The sequence below is a fragment of the Lithobates pipiens genome, unplaced genomic scaffold, assembly GCF_037356315.1.
Source record: "Lithobates pipiens isolate NorthernLeopardFrog02 unplaced genomic scaffold, aLitPip1_a1.2 Scaffold_3, whole genome shotgun sequence".
Lineage (NCBI taxonomy): Eukaryota > Metazoa > Chordata > Amphibia > Anura > Ranidae > Lithobates > Lithobates pipiens.
In genome coordinates, this window is record NW_027507790.1 from 46746788 (window position 1) to 46771695 (window position 24908).

At 51.4% G+C, this 24908-nt stretch overlaps 1 protein-coding gene across 1 annotated transcript in view; it reads right to left on the reverse strand.

Moving 5' to 3' along the window:
- LOC143940357 (somatomedin-B and thrombospondin type-1 domain-containing protein-like) overlaps positions 1-24617 on the reverse strand; it is a 160641-nt gene extending 136024 nt beyond the window's left edge. Inside the window, exon 1 of the mRNA XM_077461616.1 lies at positions 24153-24617. Coding sequence (XP_077317742.1) covers positions 24153-24381 — 229 coding nt within the window. The 5' untranslated portion in view covers positions 24382-24617. The remainder of the gene's footprint in view (positions 1-24152) is intronic.
- Between the last annotated feature and the right edge of the window lie 291 nt (positions 24618-24908).

Here is a 24908-nt window from a genome sequence, read left to right on the forward strand (position 1 = left end):
TATCTGGGATGTAGAGGGATCAGAGTGCTTGGGGGATATCTAGGGTGTAGAGGGATCAGAGTGCTGGGGGGATATCTGGGGTGTAGAGGGATCAGAGTACTTGGGGGAATCTAGGGTGTAGAGGGATCAGAGTGCTGGGGGGATGTCTGGGGTGTAGAGGGATCAGAGTGCTGGGGGGATATCTAGGGTGTAGAGAGATCAGATTGCTGGGTGGATAGCTGGGGTGTAGAGGGGTCAGAGGGCTGGGGGGATATCTGGGATGTAGAGGGATCAGAGTGCTGGGGGGATATCTGGGGTATAGAGGGATCAGAGTGGTGGGGGGATATCTGTGGTGTAGAGGGATCAGAGTGCTTAGATGTAGCGGGATCAGAGTGCTGGGGGATATCTGGGGTGTAGAGGGGTAACAGTGCTGAGGGGATATCTGGGATGTAGAGGGGTCAAAGTGCTGGAGGATATCTGGCGTGTAGAGGGATCAGAGTGCTGGGGGGATATCTGTGGTGTAGAGGGATCAGAGTGCTTGGATGTAGCGGGATCGGAGTGCTGGGGGATATCTGGGATGTAGAGGGATCAGAGTGCTTGGGGGATATCTAGGGTGTAGAGGGATCAGAGTGCTGGGGGGATATCTGGGGTGTAGAGGGATCAGAGTGCTGGGGGATATCTGGGGTGTAGAGGGGTCAGAGTGCCGGGGCGATATCTGGGATGTAGAGGGGTCAGAATGCTGGGGGGATATCTGGGGTGTAGAGGGATCAGAGTGCTAGGAGGGTATCTGAGATGTAGAGGGGTCAGAGTGCTGGGGGGATATCTGGGCTGTAGAGGGGGTCAGAGTGCTGGGGGGATATCTGGGATGTAGAGGGGCCAGAGTGCTGGGGGGATATCTGGGATGTAGAGGGGGGCAGAGTGCTGGGGGGATATCTAGGGTGTAGAGGGATCAGAGTGCTGGGGGGATATCTGGGGTGTAGAGGGATCAGAGTGCTGGGGGGATATCTAGGGTGTAGAGAGATCAGAGTGCTGGGTGGATATCTGGGGTGTAGAGGGGTCAGAGTGCTGGGGGGGATATCTTGGGTGTACTGAGGTCTGAGTGCTCGGGGATATCTGGGGTGTAGAGGGGTCAGAGTGCCGGGGCGATATCTGGGATGTAGAGGGGTCATAGTGCTGGGGGGTAGAGGGGGTCAGAGTACTGGGGGGATATCTGGGATGTAGAGGGGTCAGAATGCTGGGGGGATATCTGGGGTGTAGAGGGATCAGAGTGCTAGGAGGGTATATGAGATGTAGAGGGGTCAGAGTGCTGGGGGATATCTGGGATGTAGAGGGGGTCAGAGTGCTGGGGGGATATCTGGGATGTAGAGGGGCCAGAGTGCTGGGGGGATATCTAGGGTGTAGAGGGATCAGAGTGCTGGGGGGATATCTGGGGTGTAGAGGGAACAGAGTGCTGGGGGGATATCTGGGGTGTAGAGGGATCAGAGTACTGGGGAGATATCTAGGGTGTAGAGACAGCAGAGTGCTGGGGGGATATCTGTGGTGTAGAGGGATCAGAGTGCTGGGGATATCTGGGGTGTAGAGGGATCAGAGTGCTGGGGGATATCTAGGGTGTAGAGGGATCAGAGTGCTGGGGGGATATCTGGGGTGTAGAGGGATCAGAGTGCTGGGTGGATATCTGGGGTGTAGAGGGGTCAGCGTGCTGGGGGGAATATCTGGGGTGTACAGAGGTCCGAGTGCTGGGGGATATCTGGGGTGTAGAGGGGTCAGAGTGCCGGGGCGATATCTGGGATGTAGAGGGGGTCAGAGTGCTGGGATGTAGAGGGGGTCAGAGTACTGGGGGATATCTGGGATTTAGAGGGGTCAGAATGCTGGGGGGATATCTGGGGTGTAGAGGGATCAGAGTGCTAGGAGGGTATCTGAGATGAAGAGGGTTCAGAGAGCTGGGGGGACATCTGGGATGTAGAGGGGGTCAGAGTGCTGGGGGGATATCTGGGATGTAGAGGGGGCCAGAGTGCTGGGGGGATATCTAGGGTGTAGAGGGATCAGAGTGCTGGGGGGGATATCTGGGGTGTAGAGGGAACAGAGTGCTGGGGGGATATCTGGGGTGTAGAGGGGTCAGAGGGCTGGGGGGATATCTGGGATGTAGAGGGGGTCAGAGTGCTGGGGGGATATCTAGGGTGTAGAGGGATCAGAGTGCTGGGGGGATATCTGGGGTGTAGAGGGAACAGAGTGCTGGGGGGATATCTGGGGTGTAGAGGGATCAGAGTGCTGGGTGGATATCTGGGGTGTAGAGGGGTCAGAGTGCTGGGGGATATCTGGCATGTAGAGGGTTCAGAGTGCCGGGGCGATATTTGGGATGTAGAGGGGTCATAGTGGTGGGATGTAGAGGGGGTCAGAGTACTGGGGGGATATCTGGGATGTAGAGGGCTCAGAATGCTGGGGGGATATCTGGGGTGTAGAAGGAACAGAGTGCTGGGGGGATATCTGGGGTGTAGAGGGATCAAAGTGCTGGGGGGATATCTAGGGTGTAGAGAGATCAGAGTGCTGGGGGGATATCTGTGGTGTAGAGGGATCAGAGTGCTGGGGGGATATCTGGGGTGTAGAGGGATCAGAGTGCTGGGGGATATCTGGGATGTAGAGGGGTCAGAGTGCTGGGGGATATCTGGCTGTAGAGGGATCAGAGTGCTGAGGGGATATCTAGGCTGTAGAGGGATCAGAGTGTTGGGGGGATATCTGGGGTGTAGAGGGATCAGAGTGCTGGGGGATATCTAGGGTGTAGAGGGATCAGAGTGCTGGGGGGATATCTGGGGTGTAGAGGAATCAGAGTGCTGGGTGGATATCTGGGGTGTAGAGGGGTCAGCGTGCTGGGGGGGGGATATCTGGGGTGTACAGAGGTCAGAGTGCTGGGGGATATCTGGGGTGTAGAGGGGTCAGAGTGCCGGGCGAGGATATCTGAGGTGTACAGAGGTCCGAGTGCTGGGGGATATCTGGGGTGTAGAGGGGTCAGAGTGCCGGGCGATATCTGGGATGTAGAGGGGTCAGAGTGCTGGGATGTAGAGGGGGTCAGAGTACTGGGGGGATATCTGGGATGTAGAGGGGTCAGAATGCTGGGGGGATTTCTGGGGTGTAGAGGGGGTCAGATTGCTGGGGGGATATCTGGGATGTAGAGGGGGCCAGAGTGCTGGGGGGATATCTAGGGTGTAGAGGGATCAGAGTGCTGGGGGTATATCCGGGGTGTAGAGGGTACAGAGTGCTGGGGTGATATCTGGGGTGTAGAGGGATCAGAGTGCTGGGGGGATATCTGTGGTGTAGAGAGATCAGAGTGCTGGGGGGATATCTGTGGTGTAGAGAGATCAGAGTGCTGTGGGATATCTGTGGTGTAGAGGGATCAGAGTGCTGGGTGGATATCTGGGGTGTAGAGGGGTCAGAGTGCTGGGGGATATCTGGCGTGTAGAGGGTTCAGAGTGCCGGGGCGATATTTGGGATGTAGAGGGGTCAGAGTGGTGGGATGTAGAGAGGGTCAGAGTACTGGGGGGATATCTGGGATGTAGAGGGGTCAGAATCCTGGGGGGATATCTGGGGTGTAGAGGGAACAGAGTGCTGGGGGGATATCTGGGGTATAGAGGGATCAAAGTGCTGGGGGGCTATCTAGGGTGTAGAGAGATCAGAGTGCTGGGGGGATATCTGTGGTGTAGAGGGATCAGAGTGCTGGGGGGATATCTGGGGTGTAGAGGGATCAGAGTGCTGGGGGATATCTGGGATGTAGAGGGGTCAGAGTGCTGGGGGATATCTGGCTGTAGAGGGATCAGAGTGCTGGGGGGATATCTAGGCTGTAGAGGGATCAGAGTGTTGGGGGGATATCTGGGGTGTAGAGGGATCAGAGGGCTGGGGGATATCTAGGGTGTAGAGGGATCAGAGTGCTGGGGGGATATCTGGGGTGTAGAGGAATCAGAGTGCTGGGTGGATATCTGGGGTGTAGAGGGGTCAGCGTGCTGGGGGGGATATCTGGGGTGTACAGAGGTTCGAGTGCTGGGAGATATCTGGGGTGTAGAGGGGTCAGAGTGCCGGGGCGATATCTGGGATGTAGAGGGGTCAGAGTGCTGGGATGTAGAGGGGGTCAGAGTACTGGGGGGATATCTGGGATGTAGAGGGGTCAGAATGCTGGGGGGATATCTGGGGTGTAGAGGGATCAGAGTGCTAGGAGGGTATCTGAGATGTAGAGGGGTCAGAGTGCTGGGGGGATATCTGGGATGTAGAGGGGGTCAGAGTGCTGGGGGGATATCTGGGATGTAGAGGGGCCAGAGTGCTGGGGGGATATCTGGGATGTAGAGGGGGGCAGAGTGCTGGGGGGATATCTAGGGTGTAGAGGGATCAGAGTGCTGGGGGGATATCTGGGGTGTAGAGGGATCAGAGTGCTGGGGGGATATCTAGGGTGTAGAGAGATCAGAGTGCTGGGTGGATATCTGGGGTGTAGAGGGGTCAGAGTGCTGGGGGGGATATCTTGGGTGTACAGAGGTCTGAGTGCTCTGGGATATCTGGGGTGTAGAGGGGTCAGAGTGCCGGGGCGATATCTGGGATGTAGAGGGGTCATAGTGCTGGGGTGTAGAGGGGGTCAGAGTACTGGGGGGATATCTGGGATGTAGAGGGGTCAGAATGCTAAGGGGATATCTGGGGTGTAGAGGGATCAGAGTGCTAGGAGGGTATCTGAGATGTAAAGGGGTCAGAGTGCTGGGGGATATCTGGGATGTAGAGGGGGTCAGAGTGCTGGGGGGATATCTGGGATGTAGAGGGGCCAGAGTGCTGGGGGGATATCTAGGGTGTAGAGGGATCAGAGTGCTGGGGGGATATCTGGGGTGTAGAGGGAACAGAGTGCTGGGGGGATATCTGGGGTGTAGAGGGATCAGAGTGCTGGGGAGATATCTAGGGTGTAGAGACAGCAGAGTGCTGGGGGGATATCTGTGGTGTAGAGGGATCAGAGTGCTGGGGATATCTGGGGTGTAGAGGGATCAGAGTGCTGGGGGGATATCTGGGGTGTAGAGGGATCAGAGTGCTGGGTGGATATCTGGGGTGTAGAGGGGTCAGCGTGCTGGGGGGAATATCTGGGGTGTACAGAGGTCCGAGTGCAGGGGGATATCTGGGGTGTAGAGGGGTCAGAGTGCTGGGGGATATCTGGCGTGTAGAGGGGTCAGAGTGCCGGGGCGATATCTGGGATGTAGAGCGGTCAGAGTGCTGGGATGTAGAGGGGGTCAGAGTACTGGGGGGATATCTGGGATTTAGATGGGTCAGAATGCTGGGGGGATATCTGGGGTGTAGAGGGATCAGAGTGCTAGGAGGGTATCTGAGATGAAGAGGGTTCAGAGTGCTGGGGGGATATCTGGGATGTAGAGGGGGTCAGAGTGCTGGGGGGATATCTGGGATGTAGAGGGGCCAGAGTGCTGGGAGGATATCTGGGATGTAGAGGGGGCCAGAGTGCTGGGGGGATATCTAGGGTGTAGAGGGATCAGAGTGCTGGGGGGATATTTGGGGTGTAGAGGGAACAGAGTGCTGGGGGGATATCTGGGGTGTAGAGGGGTCAGAGGGCTGGGGGGATATCTGGGATGTAGAGGGGGTCAGAGTGCTGGGGGGATATCTAGGGTGTAGAGGGATCAGAGTGCTGGGGGGATATCTGGGGTGTAAAGGGAACAGAGTGCTGGGGGGATATCTGGGGTGTAGAGGGATCAGAGTGCTGGGGGGATATCTCTGGTGTAGAGAGATCAGAGTGCTGGGGGGATATCTGTGGTGTAGAGGGATCAGAGTGCTGGGTGGATATCTGGGGTGTAGAGGGGTCAGAGTGCTGGGGGATATCTGGCGTGTAGAGGGTTCAGAGTGCCGGGGCGATATTTGGGATGTAGAGGGGTCAGAGTGGTGGGATGTAGAGGGGGTCAGAGTACTGGGGGGATATCTGGGATGTAGAGGGGTCAGAATGCTGGGGGGATATCTGGGGTGTAGAGGGATCCAAGTGCCGGGGGGATATCTAGGGTGTAGAGAGATCAGAGTGCTGGGATGTAGAGGGGGTCAGAGTACTGGGGGGATATCTGGGATGTAGAGGGGTCAGAATGCTGGGGGGATATCTGGGGTGTAGAGGGATCAGAGTGCTAGGAGGGTATCTGAGATGTAGAGGGGTCAGAGTGCTGGGGGGATATCTGGGATGTAGAGGGGGTCAGAGTGCTGGGGGGATATCTGGGATGTAGAGGGGCCAGAGTGCTGGGGGGATATCTGGGATGTAGAGGGGGGCAGAGTGCTGGGGGGATATCTAGGGTGTAGAGGGATCAGAGTGCTGGGCGGATATCTGGGGTGTAGAGGGATCAGAGTGCTGGGGGGATATCTAGGGTGTAGAGAGATCAGAGTGCTGGGTGGATATCTGGGGTGTAGAGGGGTCAGAGTGCTGGGGGGGATATCTTGGGTGTAGAGAGGTCTGAGTGCTCTGGGATATCTGGGGTGTAGAGGGGTCAGAGTGCCGGGGCGATATCTGGGATGTAGAGGGGTCATAATGCTGGGGTGTAGAGGGGGTCAGAGTACTGGGGGGATATCTGGGATGTAGAGGGGTCAGAATGCTAAGGGGATATCTGGGGTGTAGAGGGATCAGAGTGCTAGGAGGGTATCTGAGATGTAAAGGGGTCAGAGTGCTGGGGGATATCTGGGATGTAGAGGGGGTCAGAGTGCTGGGGGGATATCTGGGATGTAGAGGGGCCAGAGTGCTGGGGGGATATCTAGGGTGTAGAGGGATCAGAGTGCTGGGGGGATATCTGGGGTGTAGAGGGAACAGAGTGCTGGGGGGATATCTGTGGTGTAGAGGGATCAGAGTGCTGGGGAGATATCTAGGGTGTAGAGACAGCAGAGTGCTGGGGGGATATCTGTGGTGTAGAGGGATCAGAGTGCTGGGGATATCTGGGGTGTAGAGGGATCAGAGTGCTGGGGGATATCTAGGGTGTAGAGGGATCAGAGTGCTGGGGGGATATCTGGGGTGTAGAGGGATCAGAGTGCTGGGTGGATATCTGGGGTGTAGAGGGGTCAGCGTGCTGGGGGGAATATCTGGGGTGTACAGAGGTCCGAGTGCAGGGGGATATCTGGGGTGTAGAGGGGTCAGAGTGCCGGGGCAATATCTGGGATGTAGAGCGGTCAGAGTGCTGGGATGTAGAGGGGGTCAGAGTACTGGGGGGATATCTGGGATTTAGATGGGTCAGAATGCTGGGGGGATATCTGGGGTGTAGAGGGATCAGAGTGCTAGCAGGGTATCTGAGATGAAGAGGGTTCAGAGTGCTGGGGGGATATCTGGGATGTAGAGGGGGTCAGAGTGCTGGGGGGATATCTGGGATGTAGAGGGGCCAGAGTGCTGGGAGGATATCTGGGATGTAGAGGGGGCCAGAGTGCTGGGGGGATATCTGGGATGTAGAGGGGGTCAGAGTGCTGGGGGGATATCTGGGATGTAGAGGGGCCAGAGTGCTGGGAGGATATCTGGGATGTAGAGGGGGCCAGAGTGCTGGGGGGATATCTAGGGTGTAGAGGGATCAGAGTGCTGGGGGGATATCTGGGGTGTAGAGGGAACAGAGTGCTGGGGGGATATCTGGGGTGTAGAGGGGTCAGAGGGCTGGGGGGATATCTGGGATGTAGAGGGGGTCAGAGTGCTGGGGGGATATCTAGGGTGTAGAGGGATCAGAGTGCTGGGGGGATATCTGGGGTGTAGAGGGAACAGAGTGCTGGGGGGATATCTGGGGTGTAGAGGGATCAGATTGCTGGGGGGATATCTCTGGTGTAGAGAGATCAGAGTGCTGGGGGGATATCTGTGGTGTAGAGGGATCAGAGTGCTGGGTGGATATCTGGGGTGTAGAGGGGTCAGAGTGCTGGGGGATATCTGGCGTGTAGAGGGTTCAGAGTGCCGGGGCGATATTTGGGATGTAGAGGGGTCAGAGTGGTGGGATGTAGAGGGGGTCAGAGTACTGGGGGGATATCTGGGATGTAGAGGGGTCAGAATGCTGGGGGGATATCTGGGGTGTAGAGGGATCCAAGTGCCGGGGGGATATCTAGGGTGTAGAGAGATCAGAGTGCTGGGGGATATCTGGGATGTAGAGGGGTCAGAGTGCTGGGGGATATCTGGGATGTAGAGGGGTCAGAGTGCTGGGGGATATCTGGCTGTAGAGGGATCAGAGTGCTGGGGGGATATATAGGCTGTAGAGGGATCAGAGTGTTGGGGGGATTTCTGGGGTGTAGAGGGATCAGAGTGCTGGGGGATATCTAGGGTGTAGAGGGATCAGAGTGCTGGAGGTATATCTGGGGTGTTGAGGGATCAGAGTACTTGGGGGAATCTAGGGTGTAGAGGGATCAGAGTGCTGGGGGGATGTCTGGGGTGTAGAGGGATCAGAGTGCTGGGGGGATATCTAGGGTGTAGAGAGATCAGATTGCTGGGTGGATAGCTGGGGTGTAGAGGGGTCAGAGGGCTGGGGGGATATCTGGGATGTAGAGGGATCAGAGTGCTGGGGGGATATCTGGGGTATAGAGGGATCAGAGTGGTGGGGGGATATCTGTGGTGTAGAGGGATCAGAGTGCTTAGATGTAGCGGGATCAGAGTGCTGGGGGATATCTGGGGTGTAGAGGGGTAACAGTGCTGAGGGGATATCTGGGATGTAGAGGGGTCAAAGTGCTGGAGGATATCTGGCGTGTAGAGGGATCAGAGTGCTGGGGGGATATCTGTGGTGTAGAGGGATCAGAGTGCTTGGATGTAGCGGGATCGGAGTGCTGGGGGATATCTGGGATGTAGAGGGATCAGAGTGCTTGGGGGATATCTAGGGTGTAGAGGGATCAGAGTGCTGGGGGGATATCTGGGGTGTAGAGGGATCAGAGTGCTGGGGGATATCTGGGGTGTAGAGGGGTCAGAGTGCCGGGGCGATATCTGGGATGTAGAGGGGTCAGAATGCTGGGGGGATATCTGGGGTGTAGAGGGATCAGAGTGCTAGGAGGGTATCTGAGATGTAGAGGGGTCAGAGTGCTGGGGGGATATCTGGGCTGTAGAGGGGGTCAGAGTGCTGGGGGGATATCTGGGATGTAGAGGGGCCAGAGTGCTGGGGGGATATCTGGGATGTAGAGGGGGGCAGAGTGCTGGGGGGATATCTAGGGTATAGAGGGATCAGAGTGCTGGGGGGATATCTGGGGTGTAGAGGGATCAGAGTGCTGGGGGGATATCTAGGGTGTAGAGAGATCAGAGTGCTGGGTGGATATCTGGGGTGTAGAGGGGTCAGAGTGCTGGGGGGGATATCTTGGGTGTACTGAGGTCTGAGTGCTCGGGGATATCTGGGGTGTAGAGGGGTCAGAGTGCCGGGGCGATATCTGGGATGTAGAGGGGTCATAGTGCTGGGGTGTAGAGGGGGTCAGAGTACTGGGGGGATATCTGGGATGTAGAGGGGTCAGAATGCTGGGGGGATATCTGGGGTGTAGAGGGATCAGAGTGCTAGGAGGGTATATGAGATGTAGAGGGGTCAGAGTGCTGGGGGATATCTGGGATGTAGAGGGGGTCAGAGTGCTGGGGGGATATCTGGGATGTAGAGGGGCCAGAGTGCTGGGGGGATATCTAGGGTGTAGAGGGATCAGAGTGCTGGGGGGATATCTGGGGTGTAGAGGGAACAGAGTGCTGGGGGGATATCTGGGGTGTAGAGGGATCAGAGTACTGGGGAGATATCTAGGGTGTAGAGACAGCAGAGTGCTGGGGGGATATCTGTGGTGTAGAGGGATCAGAGTGCTGGGGATATCTGGGGTGTAGAGGGATCAGAGTGCTGGGGGATATCTAGGGTGTAGAGGGATCAGAGTGCTGGGGGGATATCTGGGGTGTAGAGGGATCAGAGTGCTGGGTGGATATCTGGGGTGTAGAGGGGTCAGCGTGCTGGGGGGAATATCTGGGGTGTACAGAGGTCCGAGTGCTGGGGGATATCTGGGGTGTAGAGGGGTCAGAGTGCCGGGGCGATATCTGGGATGTAGAGGGGGTCAGAGTGCTGGGATGTAGAGGGGGTCAGAGTACTGGGGGATATCTGGGATTTAGAGGGGTCAGAATGCTGGGGGGATATCTGGGGTGTAGAGGGATCAGAGTGCTAGGAGGGTATCTGAGATGAAGAGGGTTCAGAGAGCTGGGGGGACATCTGGGATGTAGAGGGGGTCAGAGTGCTGGGGGGATATCTGGGATGTAGAGGGGGCCAGAGTGCTGGGGGGATATCTAGGGTGTAGAGGGATCAGAGTGCTGGGGGGGATATCTGGGGTGTAGAGGGAACAGAGTGCTGGGGGGATATCTGGGGTGTAGAGGGGTCAGAGGGCTGGGGGGATATCTGGGATGTAGAGGGGGTCAGAGTGCTGGGGGGATATCTAGGGTGTAGAGGGATCAGAGTGCTGGGGGGATATCTGGGGTGTAGAGGGAACAGAGTGCTGGGGGGATATCTGGGGTGTAGAGGGATCAGAGTGCTGGGTGGATATCTGGGGTGTAGAGGGGTCAGAGTGCTGGGGGATATCTGGCATGTAGAGGGTTCAGAGTGCCGGGGCGATATTTGGGATGTAGAGGGGTCATAGTGGTGGGATGTAGAGGGGGTCAGAGTACTGGGGGGATATCTGGGATGTAGAGGGCTCAGAATGCTGGGGGGATATCTGGGGTGTAGAAGGAACAGAGTGCTGGGGGGATATCTGGGGTGTAGAGGGATCAAAGTGCTGGGGGGATATCTAGGGTGTAGAGAGATCAGAGTGCTGGGGGGATATCTGTGGTGTAGAGGGATCAGAGTGCTGGGGGGATATCTGGGGTGTAGAGGGATCAGAGTGCTGGGGGATATCTGGGATGTAGAGGGGTCAGAGTGCTGGGGGATATCTGGCTGTAGAGGGATCAGAGTGCTGAGGGGATATCTAGGCTGTAGAGGGATCAGAGTGTTGGGGGGATATCTGGGGTGTAGAGGGATCAGAGTGCTGGGGGATATCTAGGGTGTAGAGGGATCAGAGTGCTGGGGGGATATCTGGGGTGTAGAGGAATCAGAGTGCTGGGTGGATATCTGGGGTGTAGAGGGGTCAGCGTGCTGGGGGGGGGATATCTGGGGTGTACAGAGGTCAGAGTGCTGGGGGATATCTGGGGTGTAGAGGGGTCAGAGTGCCGGGCGAGGATATCTGAGGTGTACAGAGGTCCGAGTGCTGGGGGATATCTGGGGTGTAGAGGGGTCAGAGTGCCGGGCGATATCTGGGATGTAGAGGGGTCAGAGTGCTGGGATGTAGAGGGGGTCAGAGTACTGGGGGGATATCTGGGATGTAGAGGGGTCAGAATGCTGGGGGGATTTCTGGGGTGTAGAGGGGGTCAGATTGCTGGGGGGATATCTGGGATGTAGAGGGGGCCAGAGTGCTGGGGGGATATCTAGGGTGTAGAGGGATCAGAGTGCTGGGGGTATATCCGGGGTGTAGAGGGTACAGAGTGCTGGGGTGATATCTGGGGTGTAGAGGGATCAGAGTGCTGGGGGGATATCTGTGGTGTAGAGAGATCAGAGTGCTGGGGGGATATCTGTGGTGTAGAGAGATCAGAGTGCTGTGGGATATCTGTGGTGTAGAGGGATCAGAGTGCTGGGTGGATATCTGGGGTGTAGAGGGGTCAGAGTGCTGGGGGATATCTGGCGTGTAGAGGGTTCAGAGTGCCGGGGCGATATTTGGGATGTAGAGGGGTCAGAGTGGTGGGATGTAGAGAGGGTCAGAGTACTGGGGGGATATCTGGGATGTAGAGGGGTCAGAATCCTGGGGGGATATCTGGGGTGTAGAGGGAACAGAGTGCTGGGGGGATATCTGGGGTATAGAGGGATCAAAGTGCTGGGGGGCTATCTAGGGTGTAGAGAGATCAGAGTGCTGGGGGGATATCTGTGGTGTAGAGGGATCAGAGTGCTGGGGGGATATCTGGGGTGTAGAGGGATCAGAGTGCTGGGGGATATCTGGGATGTAGAGGGGTCAGAGTGCTGGGGGATATCTGGCTGTAGAGGGATCAGAGTGCTGGGGGGATATCTAGGCTGTAGAGGGATCAGAGTGTTGGGGGGATATCTGGGGTGTAGAGGGATCAGAGGGCTGGGGGATATCTAGGGTGTAGAGGGATCAGAGTGCTGGGGGGATATCTGGGGTGTAGAGGAATCAGAGTGCTGGGTGGATATCTGGGGTGTAGAGGGGTCAGCGTGCTGGGGGGGATATCTGGGGTGTACAGAGGTTCGAGTGCTGGGAGATATCTGGGGTGTAGAGGGGTCAGAGTGCCGGGGCGATATCTGGGATGTAGAGGGGTCAGAGTGCTGGGATGTAGAGGGGGTCAGAGTACTGGGGGGATATCTGGGATGTAGAGGGGTCAGAATGCTGGGGGGATATCTGGGGTGTAGAGGGATCAGAGTGCTAGGAGGGTATCTGAGATGTAGAGGGGTCAGAGTGCTGGGGGGATATCTGGGATGTAGAGGGGGTCAGAGTGCTGGGGGGATATCTGGGATGTAGAGGGGCCAGAGTGCTGGGGGGATATCTGGGATGTAGAGGGGGGCAGAGTGCTGGGGGGATATCTAGGGTGTAGAGGGATCAGAGTGCTGGGGGGATATCTGGGGTGTAGAGGGATCAGAGTGCTGGGGGGATATCTAGGGTGTAGAGAGATCAGAGTGCTGGGTGGATATCTGGGGTGTAGAGGGGTCAGAGTGCTGGGGGGGATATCTTGGGTGTACAGAGGTCTGAGTGCTCTGGGATATCTGGGGTGTAGAGGGGTCAGAGTGCCGGGGCGATATCTGGGATGTAGAGGGGTCATAGTGCTGGGGTGTAGAGGGGGTCAGAGTACTGGGGGGATATCTGGGATGTAGAGGGGTCAGAATGCTAAGGGGATATCTGGGGTGTAGAGGGATCAGAGTGCTAGGAGGGTATCTGAGATGTAAAGGGGTCAGAGTGCTGGGGGATATCTGGGATGTAGAGGGGGTCAGAGTGCTGGGGGGATATCTGGGATGTAGAGGGGCCAGAGTGCTGGGGGGGATATCTAGGGTGTAGAGGGATCAGAGTGCTGGGGGGATATCTGGGGTGTAGAGGGAACAGAGTGCTGGGGGGATATCTGGGGTGTAGAGGGATCAGAGTGCTGGGGAGATATCTAGGGTGTAGAGACAGCAGAGTGCTGGGGGGATATCTGTGGTGTAGAGGGATCAGAGTGCTGGGGATATCTGGGGTGTAGAGGGATCAGAGTGCTGGGGGATATCTAGGGTGTAGAGGGATCAGAGTGCTGGGGGGATATCTGGGGTGTAGAGGGATCAGAGTGCTGGGTGGATATCTGGGGTGTAGAGGGGTCAGCGTGCTGGGGGGAATATCTGGGGTGTACAGAGGTCCGAGTGCAGGGGGATATCTGGGGTGTAGAGGGGTCAGAGTGCTGGGGGATATCTGGCGTGTAGAGGGGTCAGAGTGCCGGGGCGATATCTGGGATGTAGAGCGGTCAGAGTGCTGGGATGTAGAGGGGGTCAGAGTACTGGGGGGATATCTGGGATTTAGATGGGTCAGAATGCTGGGGGGATATCTGGGGTGTAGAGGGATCAGAGTGCTAGGAGGGTATCTGAGATGAAGAGGGTTCAGAGTGCTGGGGGGATATCTGGGATGTAGAGGGGGTCAGAGTGCTGGGGGGATATCTGGGATGTAGAGGGGCCAGAGTGCTGGGAGGATATCTGGGATGTAGAGGGGGCCAGAGTGCTGGGGGGATATCTAGGGTGTAGAGGGATCAGAGTGCTGGGGGGATATTTGGGGTGTAGAGGGAACAGAGTGCTGGGGGGATATCTGGGGTGTAGAGGGGTCAGAGGGCTGGGGGGATATCTGGGATGTAGAGGGGGTCAGAGTGCTGGGGGGATATCTAGGGTGTAGAGGGATCAGAGTGCTGGGGGGATATCTGGGGTGTAAAGGGAACAGAGTGCTGGGGGGATATCTGGGGTGTAGAGGGATCAGAGTGCTGGGGGGATATCTCTGGTGTAGAGAGATCAGAGTGCTGGGGGGATATCTGTGGTGTAGAGGGATCAGAGTGCTGGGTGGATATCTGGGGTGTAGAGGGGTCAGAGTGCTGGGGGATATCTGGCGTGTAGAGGGTTCAGAGTGCCGGGGCGATATTTGGGATGTAGAGGGGTCAGAGTGGTGGGATGTAGAGGGGGTCAGAGTACTGGGGGGATATCTGGGATGTAGAGGGGTCAGAATGCTGGGGGGATATCTGGGGTGTAGAGGGATCCAAGTGCCGGGGGGATATCTAGGGTGTAGAGAGATCAGAGTGCTGGGATGTAGAGGGGGTCAGAGTACTGGGGGGATATCTGGGATGTAGAGGGGTCAGAATGCTGGGGGGATATCTGGGGTGTAGAGGGATCAGAGTGCTAGGAGGGTATCTGAGATGTAGAGGGGTCAGAGTGCTGGGGGGATATCTGGGATGTAGAGGGGGTCAGAGTGCTGGGGGGATATCTGGGATGTAGAGGGGCCAGAGTGCTGGGGGGATATCTGGGATGTAGAGGGGGGCAGAGTGCTGGGGGGATATCTAGGGTGTAGAGGGATCAGAGTGCTGGGCGGATATCTGGGGTGTAGAGGGATCAGAGTGCTGGGGGGATATCTAGGGTGTAGAGAGATCAGAGTGCTGGGTGGATATCTGGGGTGTAGAGGGGTCAGAGTGCTGGGGGGGATATCTTGGGTGTACAGAGGTCTGAGTGCTCTGGGATATCTGGGGTGTAGAGGGGTCAGAGTGCCGGGGCGATATCTGGGATGTAGAGGGGTCATAATGCTGGGGTGTAGAGGGGGTCAGAGTACTGGGGGGATATCTGGGATGTAGAGGGGTCAGAATGCTAAGGGGATATCTGGGGTGTAGAGGGATCAGAGTGCTAGGAGGGTATCTGAGATGTAAAGGGGTCAGAGTGCTGGGGGATATCTGGGATGTAGAGGGGGTCAGAGTGCTGGGGGGATATCTGGGATGTAGAGGGGCCAGAGTGCTGGGGGGATATCTAGGGTGTAGAGGGATCAGAGTGCTGGGGGGATATCTGGGGTGTAGAGGGAACAGAGTGCTGGGGGGATATCTGTGGTGTAGAGGGATCAGAGTGCTGGGGAGATATCTAGGGTGTAGAGACAGCAGAGTGCTGGGGGGATATCTGTGGTGTAGAGGGATCAGAGTGCTGGGGATATCTGGGGTGTAGAGGGATCAGAGTGCTGGGGGATATCTAGGGTGTAGAGGGATCAGAGTGCTGGGGGGATATCTGGGGTGTAGAGGGATCAGAGTGCTGGGTGGATATCTGGGGTGTAGAGGGGTCAGCGTGCTGGGGGGAATATCTGGGGTGTACAGAGGTCCGAGTGCAGGGGGATATCTGGGGTGTAGAGGGGTCAGAGTGCCGGGGCGATATCTGGGATGTAGAGCGGTCAGAGTGCTGGGATGTAGAGGGGGTCAGAGTACTGGGGGGATATCTGGGATTTAGATGGGTCAGAATGCTGGGGGGATATCTGGGGTGTAGAGGGATCAGAGTGCTAGCAGGGTATCTGAGATGAAGAGGGTTCAGAGTGCTGGGGGGATATCTGGGATGTAGAGGGGGTCAGAGTGCTGGGGGGATATCTGGGATGTAGAGGGGCCAGAGTGCTGGGAGGATATCTGGGATGTAGAGGGGGCCAGAGTGCTGGGGGGATATCTGGGATGTAGAGGGGGTCAGAGTGCTGGGGGGATATCTGGGATGTAGAGGGGCCAGAGTGCTGGGAGGATATCTGGGATGTAGAGGGGGCCAGAGTGCTGGGGGGATATCTAGGGTGTAGAGGGATCAGAGTGCTGGGGGGATATCTGGGGTGTAGAGGGAACAGAGTGCTGGGGGGATATCTGGGGTGTAGAGGGGTCAGAGGGCTGGGGGGATATCTGGGATGTAGAGGGGGTCAGAGTGCTGGGGGGATATCTAGGGTGTAGAGGGATCAGAGTGCTGGGGGGATATCTGGGGTGTAGAGGGAACAGAGTGCTGGGGGGATATCTGGGGTGTAGAGGGATCAGATTGCTGGGGGGATATCTCTGGTGTAGAGAGATCAGAGTGCTGGGGGGATATCTGTGGTGTAGAGGGATCAGAGTGCTGGGTGGATATCTGGGGTGTAGAGGGGTCAGAGTGCTGGGGGATATCTGGCGTGTAGAGGGTTCAGAGTGCCGGGGCGATATTTGGGATGTAGAGGGGTCAGAGTGGTGGGATGTAGAGGGGGTCAGAGTACTGGGGGGATATCTGGGATGTAGAGGGGTCAGAATGCTGGGGGGATATCTGGGGTGTAGAGGGATCCAAGTGCCGGGGGGATATCTAGGGTGTAGAGAGATCAGAGTGCTGGGGGATATCTGGGATGTAGAGGGGTCAGAGTGCTGGGGGATATCTGGGATGTAGAGGGGTCAGAGTGCTGGGGGATATCTGGCTGTAGAGGGATCAGAGTGCTGGGGGGATATATAGGCTGTAGAGGGATCAGAGTGTTGGGGGGATTTCTGGGGTGTAGAGGGATCAGAGTGCTGGGGGATATCTAGGGTGTAGAGGGATCAGAGTGCTGGAGGTATATCTGGGGTGTAGAGGAATCAGAGTGCTGGGTGGATATCTGGGGTGTAGAGGGGTCAGCGTGCTGGGGGGGGGGTATCTGGGGTGTACAGAGGTCCGAGTGCTGGGGGATATCTGGGGTGTAGAGGGGTCAGAGTGCCGGGCGATATCTGGGATGTAAAGGGGTCAGAGTGCTGGGATGTAGAGGGGGTCAGAGTACTGGGGGGATATCTGGGATGTAGAGGGGTCAGAATGCTGGGGGGATATCTGGGGTGTAGAGGGATCAGAGTGCTAGGAGGGTATCTGAGATGTAGAGGGGTCAGAGTGCTGGGGGATATCTGGGATGTAGAGGGGGTCAGATTGCTGGGGGGATATCTGGGATGTAGAGGGGGCCAGAGTGCTGGGGGGATATCTAGGGTGTAGAGGGATCAGAGTGCTGGGGGGATATCCGGGGTGTAGAGGGTACAGAGTGCTGGGGTGATATCTGGGGTGTAGAGGGATCAGAGTGCTGGGGGGATATCTGTGGTGTAGAGAGATCAGAGTGCTGGGGGATATCTGTGGTGTAGAGGGATTAGAGTGCTGGGTGGATATCTGGGGTGTAGAGGGATCAGAGTGCTGGGGGATATCTGGGATGTAGAGGGGTCAGAGTGCTGGGGGGATATCTGGCGTGTAGAGGTATCAGAGTGCTGGGGGATATCTGTGGTTTAGAGGGATCAGAGTGTTGGGGGCATATCTGGGGTGTAGAAGGATCAGAGTGCTGGGGGATATCTAGGGTGTAGAGGGATCAGAGTGCTGGGGGGGATATCTGGGGTGTACAGAGGTCCGAGTGCTGGGGGATATCTGGGGTGTAGAGGGGTCAGCGTGCTGGGGGGGGGGGGTATCTGGGGTGTACAGAGGTCCGAGTGCTGGGGGATATCTGGGGTGTAGAGGGGTCAGCGTGCTGGGGGGGGGATATCTGGGGTGTACAGAGGTCCGAGTGCTGGGGGATATCTGGGGTGTAGAGGGGTCAGAGTGCTGGGGGGATATCTGGGGTGTAGAGGGGCCATAATGCTGGGGAGGCATCAATCTAGCAGATATATTATATGCACAGGACACTTTTGTTACTTTATGTAGTATTTTCCCAGGGTTTCTGTGCTGTACAGAATGATTGTTCATGTACTTAATGCGAAGCTCCACCCAAAAGGGGAAGCGCCGCTTGATGTCTGTTTACCTGCCCTGTCTCCATTGTAAGGGCCCCAGAGCATTACTTTGCCCAGGGGCCCATGATGCTATTAAGACGGCCCTGCATTAGGGAGCAGTGCCATAGCACACAAGAGGCAATATCTGGCATGATGGTAGCACTAAGTGCAGTGATTATGCATAAATGTGTAACCTCTGGCAATCAATAATATTTGAACTTTTTTTCCGTGTTACTAGAGGAAAATGAAATCCAATCCCATATCCAATTTATGCTTCAGCACATAGGTCAGGAATACCAACATTCTACAATATGCCATAAATACCAGTATGCTAAAATACTCTAGGAAGGCTTTAGGAAATATCAATATTCTAAAATATTCCAAGAATACTAATGTTCTAAAACACTTTAGGAATACCAATACTGTACAATACTTCACAGCAATATTCTACAATACTCCATGAATACCAATATTCCAAAATACTTGAGGAATAACATTGTTCTACATGCTTTAGGAATACCAATCTTCTAAAATACTCCAGAAATACCAATATTCTACAATACTCCAAGAATACCAATGTTCTAACACTAACCAATACTGTAAAATAACAATATTCTCCAGGAATAGCAATCTTCTAAAATACTCCAGGGATACCAATATTCTACAATGCTCACAGTTTACTGCACTTTGCACAAAGTAATTGCACTTCTTACATAGTTAGTAAGGTTGAATAAAGACGCCAGTCCATCCAGTTCAACCTGAGTGTCTACAATTATCTCTACCCCTGTACTTTGCACACTCACATTGGTCCCTACCCTCAAATAGCCCACAATCCAAGGTCCCCATTCATATACTAGAACCAATTTGGACAAAAGCCAATTAACCTACCCGCATGTCTTTGGAGTATGGGAGGAAACCGGAGTACCCAGAGGAAACCCACACAGGCACAGGGAGAACATGCAAACTCCAGGCAGGTAGTGTCGTGGTTGGGATTCAAACCAGCGACCCTTTTTACTGCTAGGCGAGAGTGCTAACCACTACACCACTGTGCTGCACTGTGCTAGAAAATAAATACAGAATACCCAATAATACCCAAGACTTTCCCAAACGCCAATATTCTAAAATACGCCAGGAATAACAATATTCTAAAATACTCCAGGAATACCAATATTCTACAATACTCCAGGAATACCAATATTCTACAATACTCCAGGAATACCAATATTCTAAAATACTCCAAGAAAACCAATATTCTACAATACTCCAGGGATACTAATATTCTACAAGGCTCATAGTTTAGCAGACTTTGCACAAAAGGTATTGCACTTCTGCTCTAGTAAATAAATACGGAATACCCAATATTCAAAAACACTCCACAAACACCAATATTCTAAAATGCTCCAGGAATACCAATATTTTAACACCCCAATGCTTTACAGTGCTTTAGAAATACAAATATAGTACACTACTTTAAGAATACCATTATTCCACAATACTCCTGGAATACCAGTGTTCTACAATGCTCTGGCAATACTGATATTCCAAAATACTCCAGGAATACACCGACATTCTAAAATACTCCAGGAATACCAGTTTTTTTTTTATAATATTCCATGAATACACAATATTTTTGAACTTCAGCCTGACTTACGCAGAATGGCCGAATTCTAACAGGAAGGTTTATATAAAGCACACAAATATGGTATTAGCTACTCTGTCTTTAATCCAAAGATACTTTTTTTTTCTGACAGGAAATGGAAACCAACCCAGTCTGACCCTGTGTAGTTTTTATATAGGGTAATCCCTCTTTTGTCTGTTGTTCCAAATACAAAAGGTCTCTGTAGTACTCACTGCTTACACCTAATATACTCCACGTACCTATCATTGTGCACACCCCTGCCCATTTCATTCTGTATTAAGCTGAGTTTTCATGTACAATTTTGACCTTTTTCTGTAACAATTTTGGGGTCCTTGTCAATTTTGAACAATACTGTCATTATATTGAAGATATAGGGGGTTATTTACGAAAGGCAAACCCACTTTGCACTGTAAGTGCACTTGGAAGTGCAGTCGCTCTAAATCTAAGGGGTAGATCTGAAATCTGAAATGAGTGGAAGCTCTGCTGATTTTATCATCCAATCATGTGCAAGCTAAAATGCTGTTTTTTATTTTCCTTGCATGTCCCCCTCGGATCTACAGCGACTTTACTTCCAAGTGCACTTTCAGTGCAAAGTAGATTTGCCTTTAGTAAATAACCCCCATAGTGTTGCTTTTAATGAAACCTGCTCCATACCTAACTAATGTTAATACATGATCTGAAGAGATTACAAAACCGGCTCATAGTTATTGACGGTTGGCTACATTGTTCCCCTTTTACCCAGGAGCTTACACAGATAGCTGTAGATTTGACACGTGTTTCATGTGTCACAAATGACATCCGCTCTACTGCTGATCATTGCTGTTCATGCTGTCAGGGTAATGCTCAGCCTATCTACTGATCAAAGACCAGAGTCCCTTTTACTACAAACCACGCGTATTTTATACGTTACACAAAATGGAAACCCATAATCCCCTTTAGTGCACATGGATATAAAAAAAAATACTTTTGTAAATTCTCTAAAACAAAAAGAGTACAAATAGTACAACATGCATATAATCCATTCACACCCCCCCCCCCCCCCCCCAGAGTTTACACATAAATATGTCACAATTCTGATTAGATTGTGAAATATAAGTTTCACTTAGTAGTAGTACATATTTTCAATTACAATCATAAATAGACCTTTAAAGGAATTTTGGAGGTAAATTTCATATATGATATGTTTGCCGTTTCATAAATCCTTCACTGTATTACATACACTGATCATTGCACAGTTTACAGTGATCAGCTAACTTTTGTAGCTAGACTTTTTGGGTTATAATAATAGTGGGCCCATTAACGATTGTCCGGTCAAATGGAAAATAACCAAAGACAGGTCAGGGCTGGCGGCTGTAACATTTGCTATGTTAAAAATATGGTGAATGTTACCAAGACCTGGATTTCCCTTTGAAGGATTGTTTTTCCAAGATAACATAAGCCGCATGCTTTTTCTAGTAAATGCTTGTAGCATGCACATTCAAACCCAAATTGCACATGCAAGTGATTTTAGATTCTAGAAATACTACTGCTTACTCCATGTATTAGGAATTGTTCAGGATTAAAGTGGAAATGCCAGGAAACTTTAATCCTCTACTTCAGTGGTCTCCAAACTGCGGCCCGGGGGCCAGATGTGGCCCTTTGCTTGTTTTTATCCAGCCCTTGGGGTGCTATTTTATACTTTGGCACCAATAAAGGGCACAATTACTCCCACTGACACCAATGATGGAGTCCAATGATACCAATGATGCTGCAGAATTCCTCCCAATGATGGCACACAATTCCTCCCAATGACACCAATGATGGTGCACAATTCCTCCCACTGACACCAGTGATGGGGGATTTTGTACTCCTGATGGCCACAGTCCAGCCCCCTTAAAGTCTGAAGGACAGTAAACCAGCCCTTTGTTTAGAAAGTTTGGAGACCCCTGCTCTACTTGCTCATGAGTGGTTCAGCTCTGGGAAATCACAGCTGTGCAAGGGTCACCACAGAGTTCTAATATCTCTTAAGGCCCTACTGTATCACCAAGTAGGACTCTTGTAAGAATCATTAAAACTGTTACAGAACATACATTCTTATAAAAAAAAAGAAATGAGAAAAGTGTCGTAACCTGGAGAAAGCAAATACAATTCCCCTTACAGAACATATACCATTGTAATATGGATGATAATTGGATGCTATCTTGTTGATCTACTAAATGCAAATGGACAAGGGATGTTGCACTTTGCAATGTACTTTTCCCCAGATCTTAGTGAATGAAGTGAAACTCTGCTGATTTCCATCATTCAGTCATGTGCAAACAAAACATGCAATTCTATCTGTTTACCTTGTACCTGATTGGGTATTCTTTGCAAGGTGAAATTTCACCACATTCACTAAGCTCCGAGGCAAATTCAACTGCAACTTCCCCAGCAAAGTATTGCTTAATGCACGTACCACTTTGCTTATTAATTCAGTCCAATATTGTTTACACAAGTTTAGGAATATCATTTTATCTTTAGATGGTTCGATTGTTTAAGTTTAAATGTTTAAGGCTTAGAGAATGAGGAACTATTAATTCAGCAAAAACTGAGATCAGGATTCACCCCTAGCATTAAAATATAATATAATACAATATAAATAACAAACAAGGGAGTTTAAGCTCTCATATATTTCCACCGTGCAAAAAATATAATAATGGTTTTCACATAAAAGACTTTTGATTTCAGTGAAATATGTCCTTTAATGCTAAGAAAGCTGAGAAACTGGTGCATGCACACCTTTTTTTTTTTTTTGGAGCGGTACATGTAATAACACATACTTCAAGTGTACCATGTCATAAAGTAAGGTTCTAATGCTGGTTTTGTATGCAGTGCACCATTGTGTTAGGGCATTTATATGTGAAAGAAGTCTAAGGATTACAGGTAAATGGTAATGTACATAGAAATTTCATGTTATTGAAATAAAAACAGCAAATGTTCTGATTATAGGTTCACATTTCAGTCTAGGCCTCCCTAGGCCATAGTTAGTGCCTTCTACCCATTATTACACAGTTCTATACAACCAATGTATTGTAAATAAGGGAATTCTACAATCATTTAGATATTTACTTACATATGAATATTTCAAAGAAACAGACAGTTTTCTACCTCCAAACCCCACAAATTCAGCTTTTTTGGGAAGTAGCCCAGCCACAAATCCATACATGCCTGTTTCACATCTTTTACTTTATCTCATTCGTTGTATGAAAAACATACTTTTCATTTTAACCGTTTCAAATATTTACATTTTTCAAATTTTATTTTGTTTGAAAAATTGTAAATTTAAGAAAAAAATCTGTAGTAAAATGGAATGTAAAATAAAGCTAACAATCTCAATTTGTCAACGTATGCTGCCATCTTGCTACAATACTTAGGATTAGGAAAAACATATTCAAGTTAGGATTATTGACATTTAAATCATACAGTCTGACCCCTGGGATATACTAATATATGCACAGGCTAACCGTGGCAGTGCACTAACATCACTGATGAACTTCTGCACTGCGTGAAATTTCCTATAATTTAGAAGTGTAAGGTCAGCAGTAGACATGGAGCTGGGAGACCTATTAAGAATTTAAAAAGCACCAGACCATGATGTTTATATTTCTACAGACTTAACCACGCACAGATAGATATACTGAGAGTTACAATGAAGGCATGAAACACAGTGCTACTCCTAAATTTCCAGTAGCTGAGCAGTTACAATTCTGTCAAAAGCAGCTAAATGCTATAATATATATATATATATATATATATATATATATATATATATATATATATATATATATATATATATATATATCATATATACACGATTTAAATGTAGCTAGAGGTTCCTTTTTATTGCACATATAGGTAAGAAAAAAGACCTTATACAAATATATGTGTCTGAACCGAAAGGGTGAATCCAGATGTGCAGATCACTGAGCTCGTATCAGAATATTATTGTCAACGGGTCCCACAAATCTGGATCGTTCCTAATCTGCACTAATATAATGATTCTGGCTATTTGGACAGACATATACAAATATATTAAAACAGTAAACCTTTTGGGAAATACTTTGGAAGTTCTCTTCCCAGGAGAATCCATAGCAGCCAACATGGCCTTCGCCAATAACATGTGTAGAAGCAGTGCTAAAGTTAATGTGTTTATAAAGGGTTAATGTAACAAAAGAAAGGAGTGCTTCAGTTACAGAGCCTAACATTCCCAGAACACTTAAAATTCCCTTCCACTTTACATATATACCTTTGTATTGCCTTATTTGTTCTGATCCATCCACAGCCTTAAAAAGTTAATCATCAACATTGAAAAATCTGTTCACGTAACTCTAAAAAGGGGTAGGATTTGAAAAAAAGGGCACTTACTGTACTAGTGTTCTAAATATGATCACTACATTTACAAATGAATAATCCTCACTAAAAAAGATGCACTTTTCAAATACAATACATTTTTTAAAATTAACAATAAAAACTCTGTTTTAATTCCACCCAATAGCATTAAGTGATGCTACCCATACATGCAAAGATAAATATTCTATCAAGACCATAGCCTTTAAATGACCACTCTCTTTAGTTCAATGAAAGAAATGATTGATTTGGTCAAATTTGATTGTTTTCCACCAAAACCAACCACATTCCGATTATTCTTTTACCACATGGAAATTATTTAGAATGTGCACAGCCATCATAATTTTGATGAGGATGGTCTTAATACAAAGTATTGTACAAGTTGGTCCATCATATATAAAGACACCTGCCGTCCAGCCAGAGGTCTCTGTTCTAGAAATGACACCCAAGGGCGGTACTCACCACTGCCCCCGCACTGCACGCCGTAGTCCTCACAGCAGTCAGCACTTCGATGACAGTAGGTGTCACAGTAACACGTGGTCCCGTGGGGACTGACTCCGGTGCAGGCGTTATTCCTCCCCGGGCAACATCTGGGATGTCCACGCCTGGCGCATACACAGCGACCTCCAGGGACCTGCAAAGCCCACACTGAGCAGATGATCAGCCACAGCCCGGAACTCCGGAGCTGCATCCTGAGACATCCAAAGTCAGGATCCAGGGAAGAGAGGAGGCACAGATCCTTACACACTAGGCAGATGTGTTGGGATGCTCTGCTGACTCCAGCCTAGGCTAGTGATGCTGCACAGACAGGGAGTTGGGGGTCTAGCAGGGTCATAAATCAGGTCATGTAAGGTCACAATTGTGTGACAGGCAACCCCTACAGCTGTTCTAGGTACCAGCCAAACTACATGTCTCTGCTGGGAGCTTTTTGTATATAGCAGAGAGGAGGCTCTATGCAGCCCCTGTCTACAGCCCTGCTCAGTGATTGGTGCCCTCACAGACTCATCCCGCCCACTGAGTGAAAAGTCTGACTTATTAGAGATGCGTTATGTAGTGTAACTCTAAGTCTGTGTGCCTTGTATTTGTTGGATACACATAGGAAAGACCTGTTACTCATATGGATACAACTGCTGTAAGGGAGCCAGCTTTACATACTCCATGCTTCATTGGTCATGTCTGTCAGACCTTGCCTGTTACTGATATAGTCAGAAAAATTCC